General features: G+C 35.6%; 1 protein-coding gene and 1 long non-coding RNA gene across 2 annotated transcripts; one reads left to right on the top strand and one right to left on the bottom strand.

The window, feature by feature from the left end:
* Window positions 1–1,300: 1,300 nt before the first annotated feature.
* Window positions 1,301–1,951, bottom strand: LOC142608981 (uncharacterized). Its single transcript, XR_012839559.1, has 3 exons — window positions 1,870–1,951; window positions 1,685–1,775; window positions 1,301–1,511 (listed from the first exon to the last, which is right to left on the bottom strand). It is a non-coding gene; the product is annotated as an uncharacterized LOC142608981 (long non-coding RNA).
* A 4,823-nt stretch (window positions 1,952–6,774) lies between these two features.
* On the top strand, window positions 6,775–15,284 carry LOC142624810 (AP-4 complex subunit mu-like). Its single transcript, XM_075798561.1, has 13 exons — window positions 6,775–7,032; window positions 7,645–7,739; window positions 10,088–10,291; window positions 10,742–10,858; window positions 10,948–11,079; window positions 11,809–11,935; window positions 12,728–12,831; window positions 12,920–13,024; window positions 13,097–13,191; window positions 13,738–13,825; window positions 14,009–14,069; window positions 14,217–14,290; window positions 14,999–15,284. Exons 1-13 carry the CDS (start codon window positions 6,975–6,977, stop codon window positions 15,095–15,097), a joined length of 1,359 nt encoding a protein of 452 aa, XP_075654676.1. The 5' UTR covers window positions 6,775–6,974; the 3' UTR covers window positions 15,098–15,284.
* The last annotated feature ends 3,687 nt before the right edge of the window (window positions 15,285–18,971 follow it).

Below are 18,971 nucleotides of genomic sequence, written 5' to 3'. Positions count from 1 at the left end.
GGCATCATCCTTAGGCTCATCATCGTGCTGCAAAGACATTAGATGCATACAATCAATATTCGGTGTAATGATAAGAATAAAGTGAACCACAAGATATATCATTACATTGTTGGTAATGTTATCATACCATAGAGCCGCCTTTGTGTCCTATTTTGTGTCCACCAGTCCCACAAGTGGGTGCTCTTCTAGTACGTTGTGGTCTACCTCATGGGGGTGAGGGCTGCTGAGGGGGATGCTCGTCCGGTACATCAGTGTCAATCCCAACCGGAGGCCCTAAAGGGTCGGATGAGGATGAGGTAGGTGGGTAATGATGCTCTGTATAGCTAGGAGTGGGGATCATTGTCATGGGCAAAGTGGGTGCATTGGAGCTGGTGGGTGGGTATGAGGGTGTCTCAGGGTGTGTAGGAGAGGTCATATGAAAATCAAAACCAAGATCAATACTAGGCTGCGAAGGAGGGGTGGGTGAAGGGACCTCGAGTTGAGGAGATGCATCTGGGATGGGTGGAGGAATCTCAGGTGGAGGAGATGCGTGTGGGATGGGTGCAAGTACCTCGGGACTAGTTAAAACCCGAGGGGTTGTTGCACGCCGACCACGGCCCCTACCTGCACTTGTGCTTGGGCTTGCTGTAGCAGGCCGACCACGGCCCCTAGCTGCACTTGTGCTTGGGCTTGCAGTAGCACCTTGACCATGGGTTGATGTACTTCGGGGTGCTGGGTTTGTGCTTGGGGTTGCAGTAGCTGTTGACTCAGTCTCATGCCCCTTGTTTGCCTGCCCATTTGCTGCAAGACCACTACCAAGCCCAGCCACATTATTTAGGACACGTCGGACATGGTTGTGTGCTCGGCTGCCTACAGGAAGCATCTCCAACAGTGCTAAATGGCTTTCAATCTAAAACGGAGAAAGAACCAGTACAATCAGATTTGATCTACTCAAATACTCAACTAAGAACAAAAAGTGTTATTAGAATACTATATGTAATAGAAAGTCTTTTTAATTGGAGGTCAGTCAGATCAAACCAGATTTGCTGAAAAAAGAAATCAATTGATTCTACGTTCCTACATGTACTGAAGAAAAAACAACGTAGGCAATAAAATCTAATTTAACACATTACCATTATATCTAATTTAGCGCTGTTGCGGTCGACATACTTTCGAGTGACCGAACGGTACCAGCGGTAATAATCATGATTGCGAGGCATCTCACCAATCTGAGGAGGTGCATGGCAAACTCGTTGTTGTCTCGTATCCCATGTAAGGATATACGGTCCATGCTCCTCCTTCCAATTCTTTTCCACCTTCCCACGTAAGTCTATTCTATGCAGTCTATCATCGTACACAACATGGTCGGGCCGCTCTTGCGCCAACCCAAACTGTCGAAGGACACGATCTGGGTGGTGTGTCTCTACTATGCAAAAACACACCAGTGGCACCCTTGCCGTCCACGTATCCCTCCCTGCGACGCAGAAGTCAGGAAGGTGGCCGAAGTCTGCCTCATATGGCTGCCATATAATCTACAGTAGAAACAAAATACAATTATCATAGCATCTTAAAATGTGAAACAAAGGAGAATACATAGATAAAGGGAAAAACAAAAATTAAAATAGAAGATATGTTAAAGCAATGATTTCAACATATTCTTAAGGAAAATTAACATAACTTCCACAGAAATTTTGTATATTATTACCTGGTCCGGCTGCATTCTAGCTAATTGCTCACGATAATGGATCAACGCCGTGCCGGATGGCCTACTCTTCGGGCTTGGCACCCGCACCCACCTACAGTTACGATCGAATAACATAAGATATTACCACTTAGTTACTAACAATAGTACATTGCATAACACACACTAAGTATCAGGAGAATACTTACTTAAATGCAAGTGGAGCTTTTGGCCATGGGCCATAATCGCATCCAGGTGGAGGCTCTATCCTCGGGCACAAGAATGGCAACCTCACCCATGCCCAATACTGGACCAATTGCAACGCCCCACCAATCTGCGATGCCTCTTTATCACTTGCCCGGCACAACTCTCTATACAACCATGCCAGGCAACCACTACCCCAACTATACTTTGGCGGATCATGAAGGTTCCGCAGGAACTCCAAGAACATCAGATGCACCCTATCTCCCGACTTATCCATGAAAATCTTATCCCCTAGTAGTGCTAAAATATAACACCGGGCATACTGATGTACTTGCTCCTCCGTTGCATCATGAGGCAGTGGCTCTGCAATGCGCTCAACAAGGCGGCTAATGAGAATTCTTTGCCCCACCAAAGTTTTGTTGTCATTCTCCGGAACGCCAAAACCAAGCAACTCCACGCACAGTTGCCTCCAATTCCCATCCACCACAGTAGTCGGCCCAACCAAGACCTCACCGTCTATAGGAAGTCCAAAAATGACCTCCACATCTTCTAGGGTGATTGACATCTCACCATGTGGAAGATGGAACGTATGAGTCTCCGGCCGCCATCGCTCAACTAGGGCCGATATTAGGCAATGATCTATCTCTCTGGAAGGGACCCTAAACAATCCTTCTAACCCCACCAACTTGATAATATCAATCACCCGATTATCTTGCATCGTTATCTTTGCCATCTTCTTAGCGCGACCACGGCATGTAAGTGAGCCCGAGTCCTGTAAAATGGATAAAAATTATAGCGGTCGTTAGAATTAGATATACAACTTTCAAAGAACTTGCTAAAAGTCAAAGACGACGTAAAAATTAAAGCAGTTGTTAAAACTAGATATTTCACCTCGCCATTCCAAATGTCCTCTGATCGATGATTTCGTTGTCGCGTCAACAATGAAGGATCTTCTGGACCAGGGCGCACAATCTCTGGCTCCTCATCGATCCCAGGCTCCATACTGCAAAGAGTGCAACAATATTCCACAGAATTAAGTCTTCATAAATAACTCTAATGCCCACAAACAATTATATTAAGCCTAGTGAAATTGTTAAAATACATAATTATTTCATTTCTTAAAAGGGCTGTTAAAGTTGAAGTATGCACGCACACGCACACACACACGTGTATATGTATGTATGTACATAACAAGTCTAAAACTAACAATTTAAACACATTAGATTGCATTCCGCCTGTAGATTTTGGGCATGTAGCTAAAAAATGGAGGCTCTTACTCTTCCTACTGAAACTAGGAAATATAGTAACTGAACTCCAATTTTCCTAGGCTCAGATTCTTGAGCTTCTACATAACCATGAATGCAGCCAAGGCTTGCTGGAACCAATCTAAAACAGATTATGAGAAGACAAAACAGGTTGAAATGACATGAGCCCTAAATGGGATATAGTATTCTTAATCAGCAATAGACTGCCTTACATTAGCTGTAGACTTGGTTTTTATAGTTCTATATTCTCCTAACAAATACCTACTACTTTCAAGATTCTCTAGAGACCTATCAAACAAAAAAAAAAAGATTCTGTAGAGACAACTAACTCAATAATACCAACTAGTCAAAAGTGAGATCAGACTTGTCAACTGACTTGAATTCAGCACAAACTTAAAATAAAGGCTAAAATGCAAATTGCACCCTCTAAGTTTGACTAAAATTCATGTTAGTCTTCTAACTTTACTTTCCTTCAATTGAATCATTTTAAGTTTCAAATTTAGTCCTTTCATCCAATTTTGTTAAAAATTTAGAGAACTCAATTGAACAAAAATAAAGTTAGAAGATTGAAATGAACTTCAGTTAAACTTAGAAGGTGCATTTTGCATTTTAGCCTAAAATAAACGACTTAATAACATAACAGACCCCTAAATCAAAAGTAAATAGTAAACTACCCAGAAATATTGAAGAGCCATTTTAAGCATGAAATTTAAATCATAGTTGCTGGCTGCATCAATTATCCACAAACAATACAACAATTCAACAATCAATCAAAAAGAGTTATCAAAACAAAAATGTTGCTGAATGTTTTTCAAAAAAATGTATGTTAGTGGTCAAAAGGGTCCACGAAGTGCTTCTTAAAAAACAGATTATATGCAGGCACCCATAAATGAGTGAAATTTGCGCAAGGGCAAACCATTGAAGCTAAGAAATGATGCAAGAAAATAACACGTATTAGTCTCCACTACACTTGGCTGCCATGGGGACCAATTGTAGACAGCTTCCTTTTATGTAGCAGGTATTCCAACATACAGCTTTCTTTTATGATGCTTTCGAAGGTTGGGGAACCGTTTAAAGGGCGCACCTGAAAATAAATGGTGAAGATTATATAGAATGGCTGCCGGCTGCTAAAAGCAGATTTCTCTTAATCTTGTCCAAAAGAGATCCTTCTCCAAGCATTGGTTGGGAGGATTTTGTTTAATAAAATAAGAATTTTATAAAAACTCCTATACTTTAGTGGTTTGTAGTCAAAGGTTAGCTACAAAAGCCATGACTTTTTGGTTGAAAAAAGTGTGTTGTATTGAATCTGGTGCATTATATGCCAGAAAAAATCATGTTGGTGGAAAGCCTTAAAATCAGAGGTTAATCAATTAAGAGAGGTTGTATGTTTAGACTTGACCGAAATTTATGATTTTATTCTCTAAATGGTGGATGGAGAGATTGTACGTTTTAAAATTTAAATTTAGGGTGAAAAATATCAACTTTGAGGCCAAAAACTCGTTTCCTGAGGCTTCTCCATAGGTGTAAAAGGTTTTGTAACCCACAGGCATTTCGGCAGTTTGCTGATTTTGTGATGCAGCTTGACTTTTTAGGCAGATTTTGTTAATCAGCCTTGGGTTGCTTCTGAAAGCAGCTGAAGCTTTTTCCAAAAAGTTGTAGCTCTGAGAAAGCTCAAGCCCTCCTAAGTCCTAACCCCTTAATGGCAGGAAATGTTTATAAAAATATATTGGATTCAGGGTTTTAAAAGATTAACATAAAGGGTAAAGTTTGAGCTTACAATAAAGTAAGAAAACCCAAGTTTAAGGAAAAAGAAAGTCTGAATAGATTTAAGAGTTTTATATATGGGAATTTTAAGGGTTGATGGGGTTTAAAATTGGTTTCAGGGTGCCAAGGAAAAAGAAGAAGAAGAAGAATTACAAATCCTTAAAATCAAAATAATTTAAGTTTCAGATCATGAGGGTAAGAAAAAAAAATGAAAATGATAAGTGATAACTAAAAGTTACCCATAAAGATTAAATATTAACTTATTAGATCATTGTCTAATTTGTTTCTTTTTCCCTAGTCTATCAACAAAATATACAACTAGCCAAATAGAGAAGACTTAAACCAGTTGACATGGGTTTACACAAATTCAGTCAATGTATTAGAAGGTTGCGCGTTATTCTCTAACAAATTTGCCAACAGACTTGTCAATGTGGTGTTGATATGCTCCAACCAGCCCAACCTGTCACCACCCTATCTTAAGTTGAAAAGATTAAAGGTTTGACAAGAAAATAGAATGTAGTGGCTGTATATTCTTACAGACCAAAGCTTGTGCATATAACCTACTAATGCCCCTTGGCGCCTAGAACGGTTGGTGAAACAAATTTTAAAGCCAGCAGAATGCAACAATTCAACAATCAACAATCAACAATCAATCCACAAACAATACAACAATTCAACAATCAACCCAAAAGAGTTATCAAAAAAATGTTGCTGAATGTTTATTCAACAATAAAATTTTTTGAATTAACTGAGGGGAATGTTACTTTAGAGTTATAGCTGCAAAGTTGTGTGTAAAGATTTTTATTTTTATTTTTTGGAAAATTGTTTTTATAGACTTTTTCTATTGATGGTGAAGAAACACATTCTGCCATTGATAACAATTTACCGTCCTCCTCTCTTCAATCAGCACATTGCATATTATCAACTGGAATAAGCTTGAACACCCACCATATCAGATTTCTACACACAATCAGCATACATATACATATTATAAAATTAATCAATTAAATTTCCACAACCCCACAAAACGTAAAGTGAATAGGAGTTGAAATCTGGGGACATGGAATAGAATTTGAGAATTTAGAATGTGAATAAATTTATAGTTGAAAGAAGTGTTTGCTTCAAATTCGTGAGTAGAAAATCTTTACACACAACTTTGCAGCTATAACTCTAAAGTAACATTCCCCTCAGTTAATTCAAAAAAAATAGAATGTAGTGGCTGTATATTCAACTAAAATGTTGCTGAATGTTTATCAAAAAAATGTATGTTAATGGATATTCGGTTTGGCTATTTAAATATAAAGATGGAGCAAAGAAAAGAAAGATGAAAGGAAATGGAGAGAAGGGAGAGAGGCTTACCGGCGGTGTTACGGCGGACCGACAGTCGGTGTAGCAGCAGCTGAGAAGCGAGAGAGAGAGGGTTCTGAAAGAGGAGAGAGAGCGTTTGAAAGTGTTTGACAGATTGAGAGAGAGCGTTTGAGAGACTGAGAGTTGAGAGATTGAGAGTTGAGAGAGAGACTGAGAGTTGAGAGACTGAGAGTGTTTCAGTTATGCGTTTGAAAGGTAAAGTGAATATTGTGTAGATTTCGAGTTTTAAAATCTCGATTTTTAATGCATATTTCAAGTCTTATAAACTCGATTTCTACGTGGCTAAATTCCTCCAAGTGGAAACTTTGTCCACGTAATCGAAGAACAAACACGATAACTCGAGTTTTAAAAACTTGAGTTTTAATTAAATCTCGAGTTTCTAAAACTCGAGATGTTAGTTTCCCAAATTCTTACAAAACCAGCCAACTAACGAAATCATTTGTACAGTAGCGTTATTTGGAAAGGGTGTCCGTCATGATGTCCTTGCTCAGGAACCACGTTGTTGTCTCGTGACCTCTGCCTAACGTGGCAATGAGCTATTTGATTGTTTGTTGGTTCGGTAGAGAACTAAGAGCTTCTAAAACTTGCCAACACTAGTCTTCCACTGCAAGGGAAACTCAGAACCTGAAATTGAACCAAAAGAAAAGCCAAAGCCCCATATAGTGGAAACTGAAAACTCTCTCTCTGTCTCTCTCTCTCAATAGTCAGGACCCATGATTTCACAGTTCTTCGTTCTGTCGCAGAGAGGCGACAACATCGTCTTCCGTGACTGTGAGCCTCTCTCACTCTCTTTCCTCAATTTCCTTCATTTCACTTCCCCAGTTTGAATTTCATTGCTTATATCGTGCATGTCTCTTTTTGACGCGTTTAAGTTGATTATTCTAGTTAGATTCTGTGATCTGCATTAAGACACAAATTTAAAACTAACTTCTAGTTTAAATTTGACTGTTGTTTGCTTTTAATTCACTCCAATAAATTGCAACCAAAATTAGAGTTTATACAACAAGGGGGCATTTATTTAATGTTATGTTACACATGGTAATAATATGATGTCTGAACTAAAGAAAGTTTGTTGAGAGTTAATTTCGTTTAATTGCAAAACTGTAGTGAACTTATTTAAGGTTGTTACTTATGATGATTTTCCCAAATAAGGTTGTTAATCTTTGCATTTCATAGTTTCCTCTAGGCTCTAGCTAGCATGGCTGGGAATTATGTTGTAGCCTAGAAAATGAGGCCGCAAATTTTTTGGTGCTATGTTGGTTTTTTTTTTTTTAAGTATCACATGAGGGATGATGGGCAATTGTTATTTTGGAATCTGATATATATAGGTCACAGAGTTGTATGATGCACACGTAACATTTTCTTTTGTTAATTAAAATGCAGATCGGGGTGAAGTACCAAAGGGGAGTGCCGAGATATTTTTCCGAAAAGTGAAGTTTTGGAAGGAGGATGGAGAAGGGGATGCACCACCTGTCTTTGTAGGTATTTTCTATAATAACATCTCACATAGGGTTAATTCATGAAACCTATGTGAGATATAGAGGATTGGGGATATAAATTTTATTTTTTTTATAAATAGAACTTGTTCTAGGAGAACATACAATTGACATATTTAGCATGTTTTCTACTCAAATTGCATTGGGAAGGATCCATTAAGAAAAATTTATGGGAGGATATGGATGTCTTGATTCATGGGTTACTAAATGGGGTAACTAATGGCTGTGTTGGAAAAGATAGTGGGGATTTAAAAAAATTCATGAAGGCTTGGGGTATGGAGTAACCAAGTAAGGAAGTCACACTTAATTACCTTCAAACGTGGGACAAAAGTCAGATAAATTTCATCCTTTCTCGAAAATTTGTATTAGATGTTGTAAAGTTTACAAGGTGATACCGTGACAGAGTGTAGGTTGTGTGGTACTAGATATTTGTTTTAGAAAATGGAAAAAAAAGATGTATTAGACAGAAACCTGAGAATTAAATGGTGGTGTTTGAAGGGAGAGAAACAAGTTGTTTAAAAATAGGATGATCAAAGTAGGTAAGTAGGGCATAGATGAAGTTGTTGATAAGACGTGGAATGAAATGGCTAGTTGTGTTAAAAGATTAAGGATTAGGGTACCAACTAAGGATACTTGGTTGTGCAATGAAGAGGTTCAAGCAATAGTTATATTAAAAAGAGAGTGATATAGAAGCCTACTAGATGTATAGACAATACTGCTTATGCAAATTATAAAGTGGAGAAGAGGTAAGAAGAAAGGTTGTTTGAATGGCACTATGTTTTAGGCTTATGATGAGGTGTATAGCAATTTGGGGATGATGTAGAAAATAATGTTTATAATCTTGCTAAGACAAGGGAAATGAAAGCAAAAGACTTGAATTGCGTTAAGTGCATTAAGGATCGGGGTCAAAGAGTGTTAGTAAAGAAAGATGGAAGAGTTATATTGAAGAAGTTTTTAAGCCATACAAGGAATTGGAGTGAATTGGATAATCCAGTTGAGGATAAAATCGTAGGTATGTTTGAAGAATTAGGATGATCGAGGTAAATGATGCATTAAGGAGGATGAAAGTGGAAAAAGCTGTGGGACCTAATGAAATTCCCATTGAATTTTTGAAGTGCTTGGGTGATGTGGATGTAGGATGGTTGACAAACCTTTTCAATAAGATCCTAAGCATTTGTGAAGGAAAATTACTTCAACACCTAGATAAAGGAACAAAGGAGGTATTCAAATCTGTACAAACCATGAAACAACAATTTTAGATAATCGATTTGGTTTTATCCTAGGCGATCCCATGGAAGCAATATCTTACTGTGGAGTTATACTTTCATATCTAATGGCTTTAAGTAAAAACTTTCATATCTAAAGGCTTTAAGTTAAAACTTTCATATCTAAAGGCTTTAAGTTAAGTAGGTCTAAAACTGAGGACATGGAGGATAAGTTTAGTAGATGAAAGAGGAGTAAAACTTGATGGTCAAAAGATACAAAAAATGTTAGGCTATCAAGAAACAGCATGTTCATAAAATGTGTGTTGTTTAAACATGAATGTTAAGATGAAAAATACAAGGAAAGATGGGAAAAGAAAAGAAAAAGTTTGTTTAAAGATAAGTTAGCTTCTACCATGAAAATATGGGGGAAAGTTGCTTGAGATGGTTGGTTTAGTCATGTACAAAGGAACATGTTAATTAACGAGCTAATAAAAAGCTTGTAAAGAGTATGGTTTTAGACTTTTAGATAAGAGAGTATGATGTTACATAGGGTGGATTGGTGGATAAAATTACAAGTGATCGACCTTGATTAGTCTGTTGAAGATTCATAGTCAACCTAAAAAATTTTGGGACTAAGGCTGTGTTGTCGTTGTTGTACCTCACATGCTGTATTCTTTCATTTTCCTTCTGCATACAGATGAACAATAAATGCAGTTTCTGCACATATATGCCTTTGCATCTTTAAACTAGAGTCAACCCCCCTAACTTGGTTTTCTCCTTGTTCTTTCAAGTTTTTTGTGATTAGTTTCTTTTCTCTTATATTCATATGTGAGTGCTTTTATAGAGAATAGTCTGCTTCCCCTACCAATACATATCCATGGCAAAAGTTTTTCCTAGTATGCCCAGAAATATGTTGAAGGTTTTGTGAGGAGAGGGACCTTCCAACTTAAATAGTTAAATAGTATAATATTCTTTCGTAAGATCTATTTTGTTAATTTATTCTGGGGCATGTTGTGTAGTATTAAATGTAGAGAAATGTAATTGAATTGTTTGATTGTGTCATATTCCACACTGTCTTCCTTTAATGTGTCCTGATATTTTCCTATTCATCTGTCTTGCCAACAGAATGTGGATGGTGTTAACTATTTTCATGTCAAGGTTGCTGGATTGTTGTTTGTTGCTACAACAAGAGTTAATGTGTCACCTTCTCTTGTTTTGGAACTTTTGCAAAGGATTGCACGTGTCATCAAAGATTACCTTGGAATACTCAATGAAGATTCATTGCGGAAAAACTTTGTGCTTGTGTATGAGCTGCTTGATGAAGTCATTGTAAGTATGCTTTCATATCTTTTTCCTGCCATTCCTTCATTAGAATGACTCTTTGAAAGTTAGATGCTGTTGGGCCTCGTTGTCTTAAAATAATTTTGCTAGTTTGTTAATTTAAAGCATATTGGACTTATGAAAAGAAATTGTATTGACGCAAACATTCTGTCTCATTGGGTGATAATCTCTCTCTCTCTCTCTCTCTCTCCCTTTTCTTACCTATTTTTGTTAAAGATTTTTATCAAATTCCTTTTCCATTTATAATATATTACAAATGTTGGTAGACATCATCATTTATTAAAATAAGGCATTGATATCATCCCTGCTGAATTTTAGAACTATTATTTTGACCTGCATGTACCTTTCTTCACAGTTCTCTCTCTTATATTTATTTATTTGCTATTGTTGTTGTCGTCATTGTTGTTAATGCATCTTACTGTTCTCTCTTTGTGCCAGGATTTTGGTTATGTGAAAACAACATCAACTGAGGTTTTGAAGTCTTACATTTTCAATGAACCAATTGTGGTCGATGCAGCACGTGTGCCATCCCTTGGAGCTGCGGGCATATTTATGGTATCAATCACTCACTAGTGGCATATATGATCCTCACTGTCAACTTAAATATATGCTTTTATGGACTAGTAAAACTCACATGTTTGCAGCAAGGGTCAAAAAGAAGAATGCCAGGGACAGCTGTTACAAAATCTGTTGTAGCAAATGAGCCTGGGGGTAGAAAGAGGGAAGAAATTTTTGTGGACATAATTGAGAAAATAAGTGTTACATTCAGCTCTAGTGTGAGTATTTTGCCTTGCTCTGTACTTCTATTACTATCAGTCATTGAGATTAACCAAAAACCCTTGCAAACAGCATCAAGCTTATTTTTCATTCATAGCCAGAGTATTGTTTCAATGTTTGTTGGTGTCCAGATGAGGAATAATAGTGTCCAAATGAGGAATAATAATAAACAATCCTAGTGTATGCACTACCAGTACTTTAACTTGCATGCAAGTAGTTATTTATTATCTTGCCTTTTGTCATTTTTGTTATGATGATACAAAGATTTTTCCTTAAGTGGGGTTGGATGTGGTTTTGGGGCCTGCAAGGACTGGTAGTTTAAATTCTTTGTCGTGATATATAACTGCATTTTCTTCTTTACCTAGAATCAAAAGGAAGCAGACCCACCTAAAAAGAGGGGGGGGGGGGGGTTTGAGACATTCTACTAATTTTGTAGGTTCCAAGTTGTTGCTTGACAACAATTTCTTCTAAAATTAATGAACTAGTTAAGTTTTGGTCACATTTTCCTTGTTAGCATTGAGTGGCACAACTTATAATACTGCATTGGGAAACTATCTGCAATTGTGATCCAGGGATAAATTGTTTTCTTATTCAATCTAGAGATGGAACTTTCTGCTTATATTTATATCAATTTGTTTATGATTCTATGTTGTATCACCATATTTTATCGTTTTGTGCTTGTATGAATTGGAAGTTCAAAACTTGTTTACTTACTGTGGATTATACAGGGATATATACTAACTTCTGAGATTGATGGCACCATTCAAATGAAGAGTTATCTTTCAGGAAATCCAGAAATTCGGCTTGCTCTTAATGATGACCTGAGTATAGGAAGAGGCGGAAGTTCAATCTATGGTATTGCTGGACAACATAGAAATCTTTTTCAAATACTCTTTGGCATTTGCTCTTGTTATTCTTTCAGCTTATTTTCCTTACATGTGGATTAAATGTATGTTGGATTCTGTATGATAGTTTTAAGCTACAATAACCGAACCTCTTATCTAGTTTGGAGTTTATGATATGTTTCGATGTGTGTGTGTTGTGAATGCGAGAACTAGGTCTTTTAGTTTGCCTAAAGTGCTAGATTTCTCTCTTTCACTGATGGAGGGCTGTACAAGAGGGGTTAGAAGCCACATTAACTGAACCTCTTATCTAGTTTGGAGTTTATGATATGTTAATGTGTGTGTGTGTGTTGTGAATGCAAGAACTAGGTCTTTTAGTTTGCCTAAAGAGTTAAAATTATCTCTTTCACTGATGCCTTTCCATGAGGTGTTATTTTAATAGATGAATAATGGTAAACTGTATTTAACTGTATTGTTAAGACTTCTTTATATATTGTTTCCCGAGAAGGAATTCAAATTAATTACTTCAAGTAGATTCCAAGCTAAGTTAGAACTTCCAGTTCATCTATATATGGGCTGACCCTCTCAGTACTCAGTACACAAGCTGTTTAATGCTCTCTCTCCCCTTTTTTCTTAAAATTTTTATAGATGATATCTGTTGTGGTAATCTGTGCTAATATTATTTTTAAGTGTGATCTATGGGGTTGATCCTGGCTATTTCTTCAAGAAGAATGTTTTTTAGTGATTTTTTCCATCTATGAAGTCTTCCTTGGATGATATCATTGTGCTGCCTTGTGTGGTACAGATTATGGTAATTCATCCGGTTCCGGGTCCGTGATTCTAGATGATTGTAATTTCCATGAATCTGTACATCTTGACAATTTCGACATTGACAGGACTCTGGCCCTGGTGAGTGTAACTGAGATAATGACGTATTTCCAAAGACTTATTTTTGTGTTTGTGCTAAGAATAATGTATTACACCATTATAAAAATAGGTACCACCAGATGGTGAATTTCCGGTCATGAACTACCGCATGACTCAGGAATTCAGGACTCCTTTTCGCATTAATGCCTTGATAGAAGAAGTGGGCCCTCTTAAGGTAGTATGAATTTCCTTTAGTCGTTTAGTAAGTTATATAGTCCATATTAAAAACTTACAATTTTTTTCTTAGGCTGAAGTAATTCTGAAAGTGCGTGCTGAGTTCGCCTCAAGCATCACTGCAAACACAATTCTAGTACAGATGCCACTGCCAACATATACAACTAGGTACTTCAGTTTTCACTTTGTTACACCAATTATAAATGGGCAAGATTTGGGGCATATTAAATGTCCATATTACAAGTTAGGTTCATCTAGTTTGAATTTGCTCTTTACTGTTAATTATATACAATTGGGGAATAGGTAGCAGTTTATCTATGCCCATGTATTCTGTTATTATAAAACTAGTCATAATAAAATGTTTGGTTATTGAAATTATGAAGCATCGTAAAGTGGTTTACTTCGTATTCCAAAAAAACTATTACAAGTTTTATCTAGGAGGTCAAGCTCAGGTGTATTTTCTTTTAAAGATTGATTGGAAGTTGTCTGTGTTTCTTAATGGGCAAGGCACAATGCATTGCAGTATACTTATAAAATTTCAGCTGGAATTCTCAAGATAGCATATGATTTTCATTATAGGGGACTTGGATGACTTGAATGAGAAATGACTTTAAACGCAGAAACACAGACGCACAAAACAAAACGTTTTTCTTCTCCTGAATTGCACTTACTGTCAATTTACATATTATGGTGTTTTCATTGGAAAATTTGCAGAGTTACTTTTGAGTTGGAGCCTGGTGCAGTGGGAAACACAACTGATTTTAAGGAAGCGAATAAAAGGCTTGAATGGGGTTTGAAGAAGGCAAGAAAGCCTCTCTCTCTCTCTCTCTCACACACACACACACACACACTCATCTCTTACCTTAAATATCTACTCTAATGATCCATCTAATTTGTAGTAATCTTTCTGTCCTCTGTTGCATTTTCACATTTATTATGAATTTTATTTCTAGTAGAAATTATTTATTGATACATTAAATTGTAGATTGTTGGTGGATCTGAACACACTCTGCGTGCAAAGCTGACATTTTCACAGGAATCACATGGTAAAGAATGTCTAGTTTATCTTTGTAGTTTGTTTGTTTGTTTTTTTTTTTATATATATTTTTTAAGGTTTTATCTGTGTATTTTGTAATGCAAATTTACTTTCAATGTCATAAGATTTATTATTGTGTGTGTATTGTGTCATGCAGGAAATATTGTGAAGGAATCTGGACCTGTTAGCATGACCTTTACAATACCAATGTACAATTGTTCAAGACTACAGGTAAAAAAATTAGCTTAATTGGTTGGGTCCTGTGAACTGTTATGGTAACAAACTCATCAGAGTTTTAAGTATACCTCTAAATTTGTTGCAATTATGTAGAAGAATTTGTGGTTGATATGATGGATGGGAAGGATACCACGTGATGGTAATATTGTACAAGAATGCAGTGGTGTCTATACTGCCAATGAGCCTCAACCGGCACTTCCTTCTCCCATAATAATGGGATGGAGGGTAAGGTTGTGGTTTCAAGACCCACTGTGTTTGTAACTTACCAATCAAAAAAATGTAGTGGTGTCTATACCTTGCCCTTATAGAGGTTATGGGTCCCTTAGCTTTGATGCTTTTTTCACTACTGTGCTAGTGATGCTCTCTCATGGCAGTGATTAGGTGGGAGTTTGTGAATCGTTTTCGTTACCTCTTAAGGTGGAAAACCAAACTTATCTTTTTCATTACCTCTTAGGCTAGAAATAGAATCTAAACTGTATACTAAAGATTTCAGACATCATGCTTGTTGACCCCAGTTTGGTAGTTAATTGAATCTCCTAACATTTTAAAAAAAAAACACTAACATTTTTTATCATAGAACTGGAATTCTGCCATATAACAAGATGTTTACCCTTTAATAATTAAACCTTTTTTCCCCATGTGCTCATTTTTATCTCCTTTTTAATGGTTAAGGTGTTTGTTTCTCTGTTCTTTTTTATGCAGGTAAAATACTTGCATATAGCTAAGAAGTCCAAGACTGACAATCCATATAGATGGGTGAGATATGTCACACAGGCGAATTCCTATGTTGCTCGGTTATGATCATAGTCTATTCTCCCCATAATTCTTCTTCTTCCTCTGTTTACTTGCTCCATTTTCCTCTCACTAGATCATTCCAATAAGAACTTTAGTTGAAAGATTTTTTTGTTTTGTTTTCATGGTCGGTGAAGTTTGATATTTTCTATGCTGTTTTTATTAAGCATTTACTTATATGGATCTCTGTTACTGCAATTTGGTAAAGTAGAACCAAGATATCTAGATGAAGCAGCTTTATTTCACATCTTTACTCAGGCCAAACAAAAAACAGTGGAGAAAAAAGAGAGGGGAAAAAAAATATAGCATCTAAACCTGAAGTTGGGGTTGAGTACAACAGCTAGACATCTCATGTTTTCATTTCCATTATTCATTGTAAACAATTAATATTATGAGCAGATCCTAGTCCTAGTCAGTAGTCACAGTAGCGAGGGCATCTATTGTCGATTGAAGTAAGGAAATGAGGTATGGTAAGTGGCTTGTTGCTATTTTGTGTGGCAAATGGTAAAACACAGTAGTTTCCCTCGGACAATGAAGTTTGGCCGACTCTATTAGGGGAGTCAAACTCTGGCACTCTATAATGAAGAAACAAGGGTTTGACTTTTGAGGAATCAGAAGACCCACTCTTTGAGGTTAGTAAATATATGCTAGGAACTGTATGTCAAAATTGATAGGTCATGACCAATTTGAGTTAGGGTAAAATGGGATCAGAATTCTGCATAATTGAGCGAGCATGCTCTTATTGCATAATGGATGAAGACTTATGCAATTTTGAAACATATTGGTGATGAGGTTTTGATCCCCAAAAAAATCTCTGATATGCTTATCTGGTGGGGTTTAGGCATATATCCCTCTAAATTTAAATATATTTGACAGGAACTGGATTCCATTTTATCGTGGTGGACTAATATTTTGGTTATCCTTGGAATAGGAGAAAACGAAAATGCTCCTAAGAAATTTGATTCCAAAAGGCTTATGAATTTAACTAGATATAGGAATATTCACTACTCTTTTAAGCGAAAAGATAATCAGGAAAAGCTCCATGGTTTTCAAACTCTGGATTTTCCTTGAATTTTGCAACTAATATTGTGTTGGGAATGCGGTGCTAGTTACTTTTTCTGGCAATGTTTTTTCGGGCTATCCTCTTAAGTCTGAACGATGAATATATTCATACAAGTTTATATTGACCAAGTAATGGTGGCAGCAGGAATCTTTGCTTAATCATTCAAACAATTTGAAGTTTTTTGAAACTGAAAGTTAAAAAGCATTAGATCTATTACAGATCCCCCAAAGATTTTTAAGTCTTTTGAGCAGCATAAACCGTATAGATACTTGATATATCTCCTACAAAGGCATAATCTTCTATAGCAAGATATATATATATATATATATATATATATATATATATATATATAACTTTATTTAGACACAGAAAGACTCTATGACTATGAGGGACAAAGTTAATGGAGCCATCGGGTGAAACTTTAAGCAAAGTTGCTCAAGTCGTTTCATTCCATGTGCTCTAATCTTTTTAAAAGAATCAACTACCATAATGTATCCGTCTTATGAAGTGACTAAAGCTCAAAAGCATTCACTCAAGTCAAGAATCGATTGGTGTCGAAGTAGTTCAAATTTATTGCCAGGGAAAAAATGGAGTAAGTGATTGCAAAATTATTACCTATTGTGTTCCTTAATCACTATTATGTTCCTTAAACAAGTGTATAACATGTTTTTGTTACATGTATCTAACCTCTCATATGATGATAGACTCCACACTTGTGGGACTCATCCCATGTGAGAGAGTGGATACATATAGCAAAAACATGACAGATTTTCTCCTCTTGTAGTATTTTAGGTCTTTTTGTTTTGGCGTAAAATATTTGTTGAGAAATGTATTTATCTTTTTTTTTTTTTAATTGTTTGGAACTTCTGAAAATATTGGTCAAATGAAAATCATTTTACATTGAAATGAAAAACACTTTCTTTAGAATTAGACTTTAGATTTCGGTGTGATCAATCAGTTTTGCTTTTGGGCATTAATCTCCTTGCTTTCTTGCCATTTAAAGAGCCAAAAGCTGGGGGAGGGGGAAAAAGATTAATTTGGTCTCCTTGTTCTTCTCTTTCTCTGTGTTTGCTTCCACTTGTTTTTCTTCTTTCTGGTTAAAATAGAAAAGCCCCTTCTTGAGTATCTTGATTGACAGTGACACTGTGCCATGATAAAAGTTTCCCCAACCGCCTATCATGCAACAACTCATCGTAATTACTAATTAGTATGTTTTGTACTAAATTGGCGATCCCAATCCCAATCCTAATCATATATCTTACCTTTTCGGATGAACATTGTCACACAGGAGAGAGGCTTTGATCTAGTGTGTATTTTGCACTTGACCTAATAAGATGTTGACACGTGGGAGAAATACTGGATCTAGTGCGTCCTTTGCACTAAACGTGATAAGATGTTGACATGTGGTAACATCCTACAAGGTCTAGTGCACACGACACTGGACCCAAGTTGAATTTATTATGAAGATAACGTGTTAACTCTATTTTTTTTTTTTTTAGAAATGCTATTATGTCCACAAAATTTTTACAACACTTTCGCGCATATGATGAGGCTTTTTTTTTTTTTAGTGGACCTATTTTGTAGAAAAAAGAACTATATTTAATTATTTTATATATATATAATTTTTATTTTAAAAATCTAATTTATAAGTAAATAAATCAATTTAAAAATTAATAGGATAGTGATCCTATTTTTTAGGTAATGTTTTAGTGGGAGTTAGAGTTGCATTTTTATTAGATTGTCTTTTAGTTTTGTCTCTACTTAAACATAGGACTGTAAGGGTATTTTTGAATTAAAAAAAATAAGGAATCCAAACAAAGGAAGCTCCTTAAATAGTTGTATAGAAGTATAGATAATATTAGTATTTTTTTAAAAGTTAATGTGTATTGTACCATATCAACAATTTGTAAAATAATTAGTGCCTATAACCATGTCAGTAGTTTCCATCCAAAAGATAATGACAATGACTAAATCGACACAACACTAAAAGGTTAAAGACCAAATTGATACAATTGAAAAGTTATGAACCAAATTGAAATATAGTGTAAAGGATAGGGACCAAATATGTAATTTACCTTCTTCTTTTTAAGTGGTCCTATTTTGTAGGAAAAAAAATTGTATTTTTTTTTATTTTATATATATATATATATAATTTTTATTTTAAAAATCTAATTTATAAGTGAATAAATCAATTTAAAAATTTATAGGAGATTTGTCCTATTTTTTAGGCAATGTTTTAGTGGGAGTTAGAGTTACATTTTTACCAAATTGTCCTTTAGTTTTGTCTTTACTTAAACATAGGAGTGTAGGGACATTTTTGAACTAAAAAATGAGGAATCCAAACAAGAGAAGCCCCTTAAATAATAGTATATATATATATATATATATAATAATAATTTACCACCTATGATCTGTCATGTCATGAACATATTGTAGATGTAGCATTTTTTTTTTTTTTAAAGAAAGAAAAACTCTACCCAATTGTTAAAGGCATTTCCTCAACAAAAGAAAAAAAAATTGTTAAAAGGCATTTGAAGACCTACGTGAACGTCGTTTCACCCAAAGCTCGTTGGTGCCTATGTCGTAAACACCTCTTGTGAAATAAGGTGTGTGAAAAGCAAAATTAGAGTTGAAAATAAAATTGAATAAAAATTTATTAATTAATACAAAAATAAAACAAATAAAAATCTTAACAGAATTTTTATTTCCAAATAAATATGATGCAAGTATAAATTAACTTAAAAGTGTCATTCATATATAAGAAATTTAAATAAATAATTTGACTATTTAAGAGTAAATTTAAAAATAAACCAATGTACT

The sequence above is a fragment of the Castanea sativa genome, chromosome 1 (genome assembly GCF_040712315.1).
Source record: "Castanea sativa cultivar Marrone di Chiusa Pesio chromosome 1, ASM4071231v1".
NCBI lineage: Eukaryota > Viridiplantae > Streptophyta > Magnoliopsida > Fagales > Fagaceae > Castanea > Castanea sativa.
This window is presented reverse-complemented; position numbering and strand designations above follow the sequence as displayed.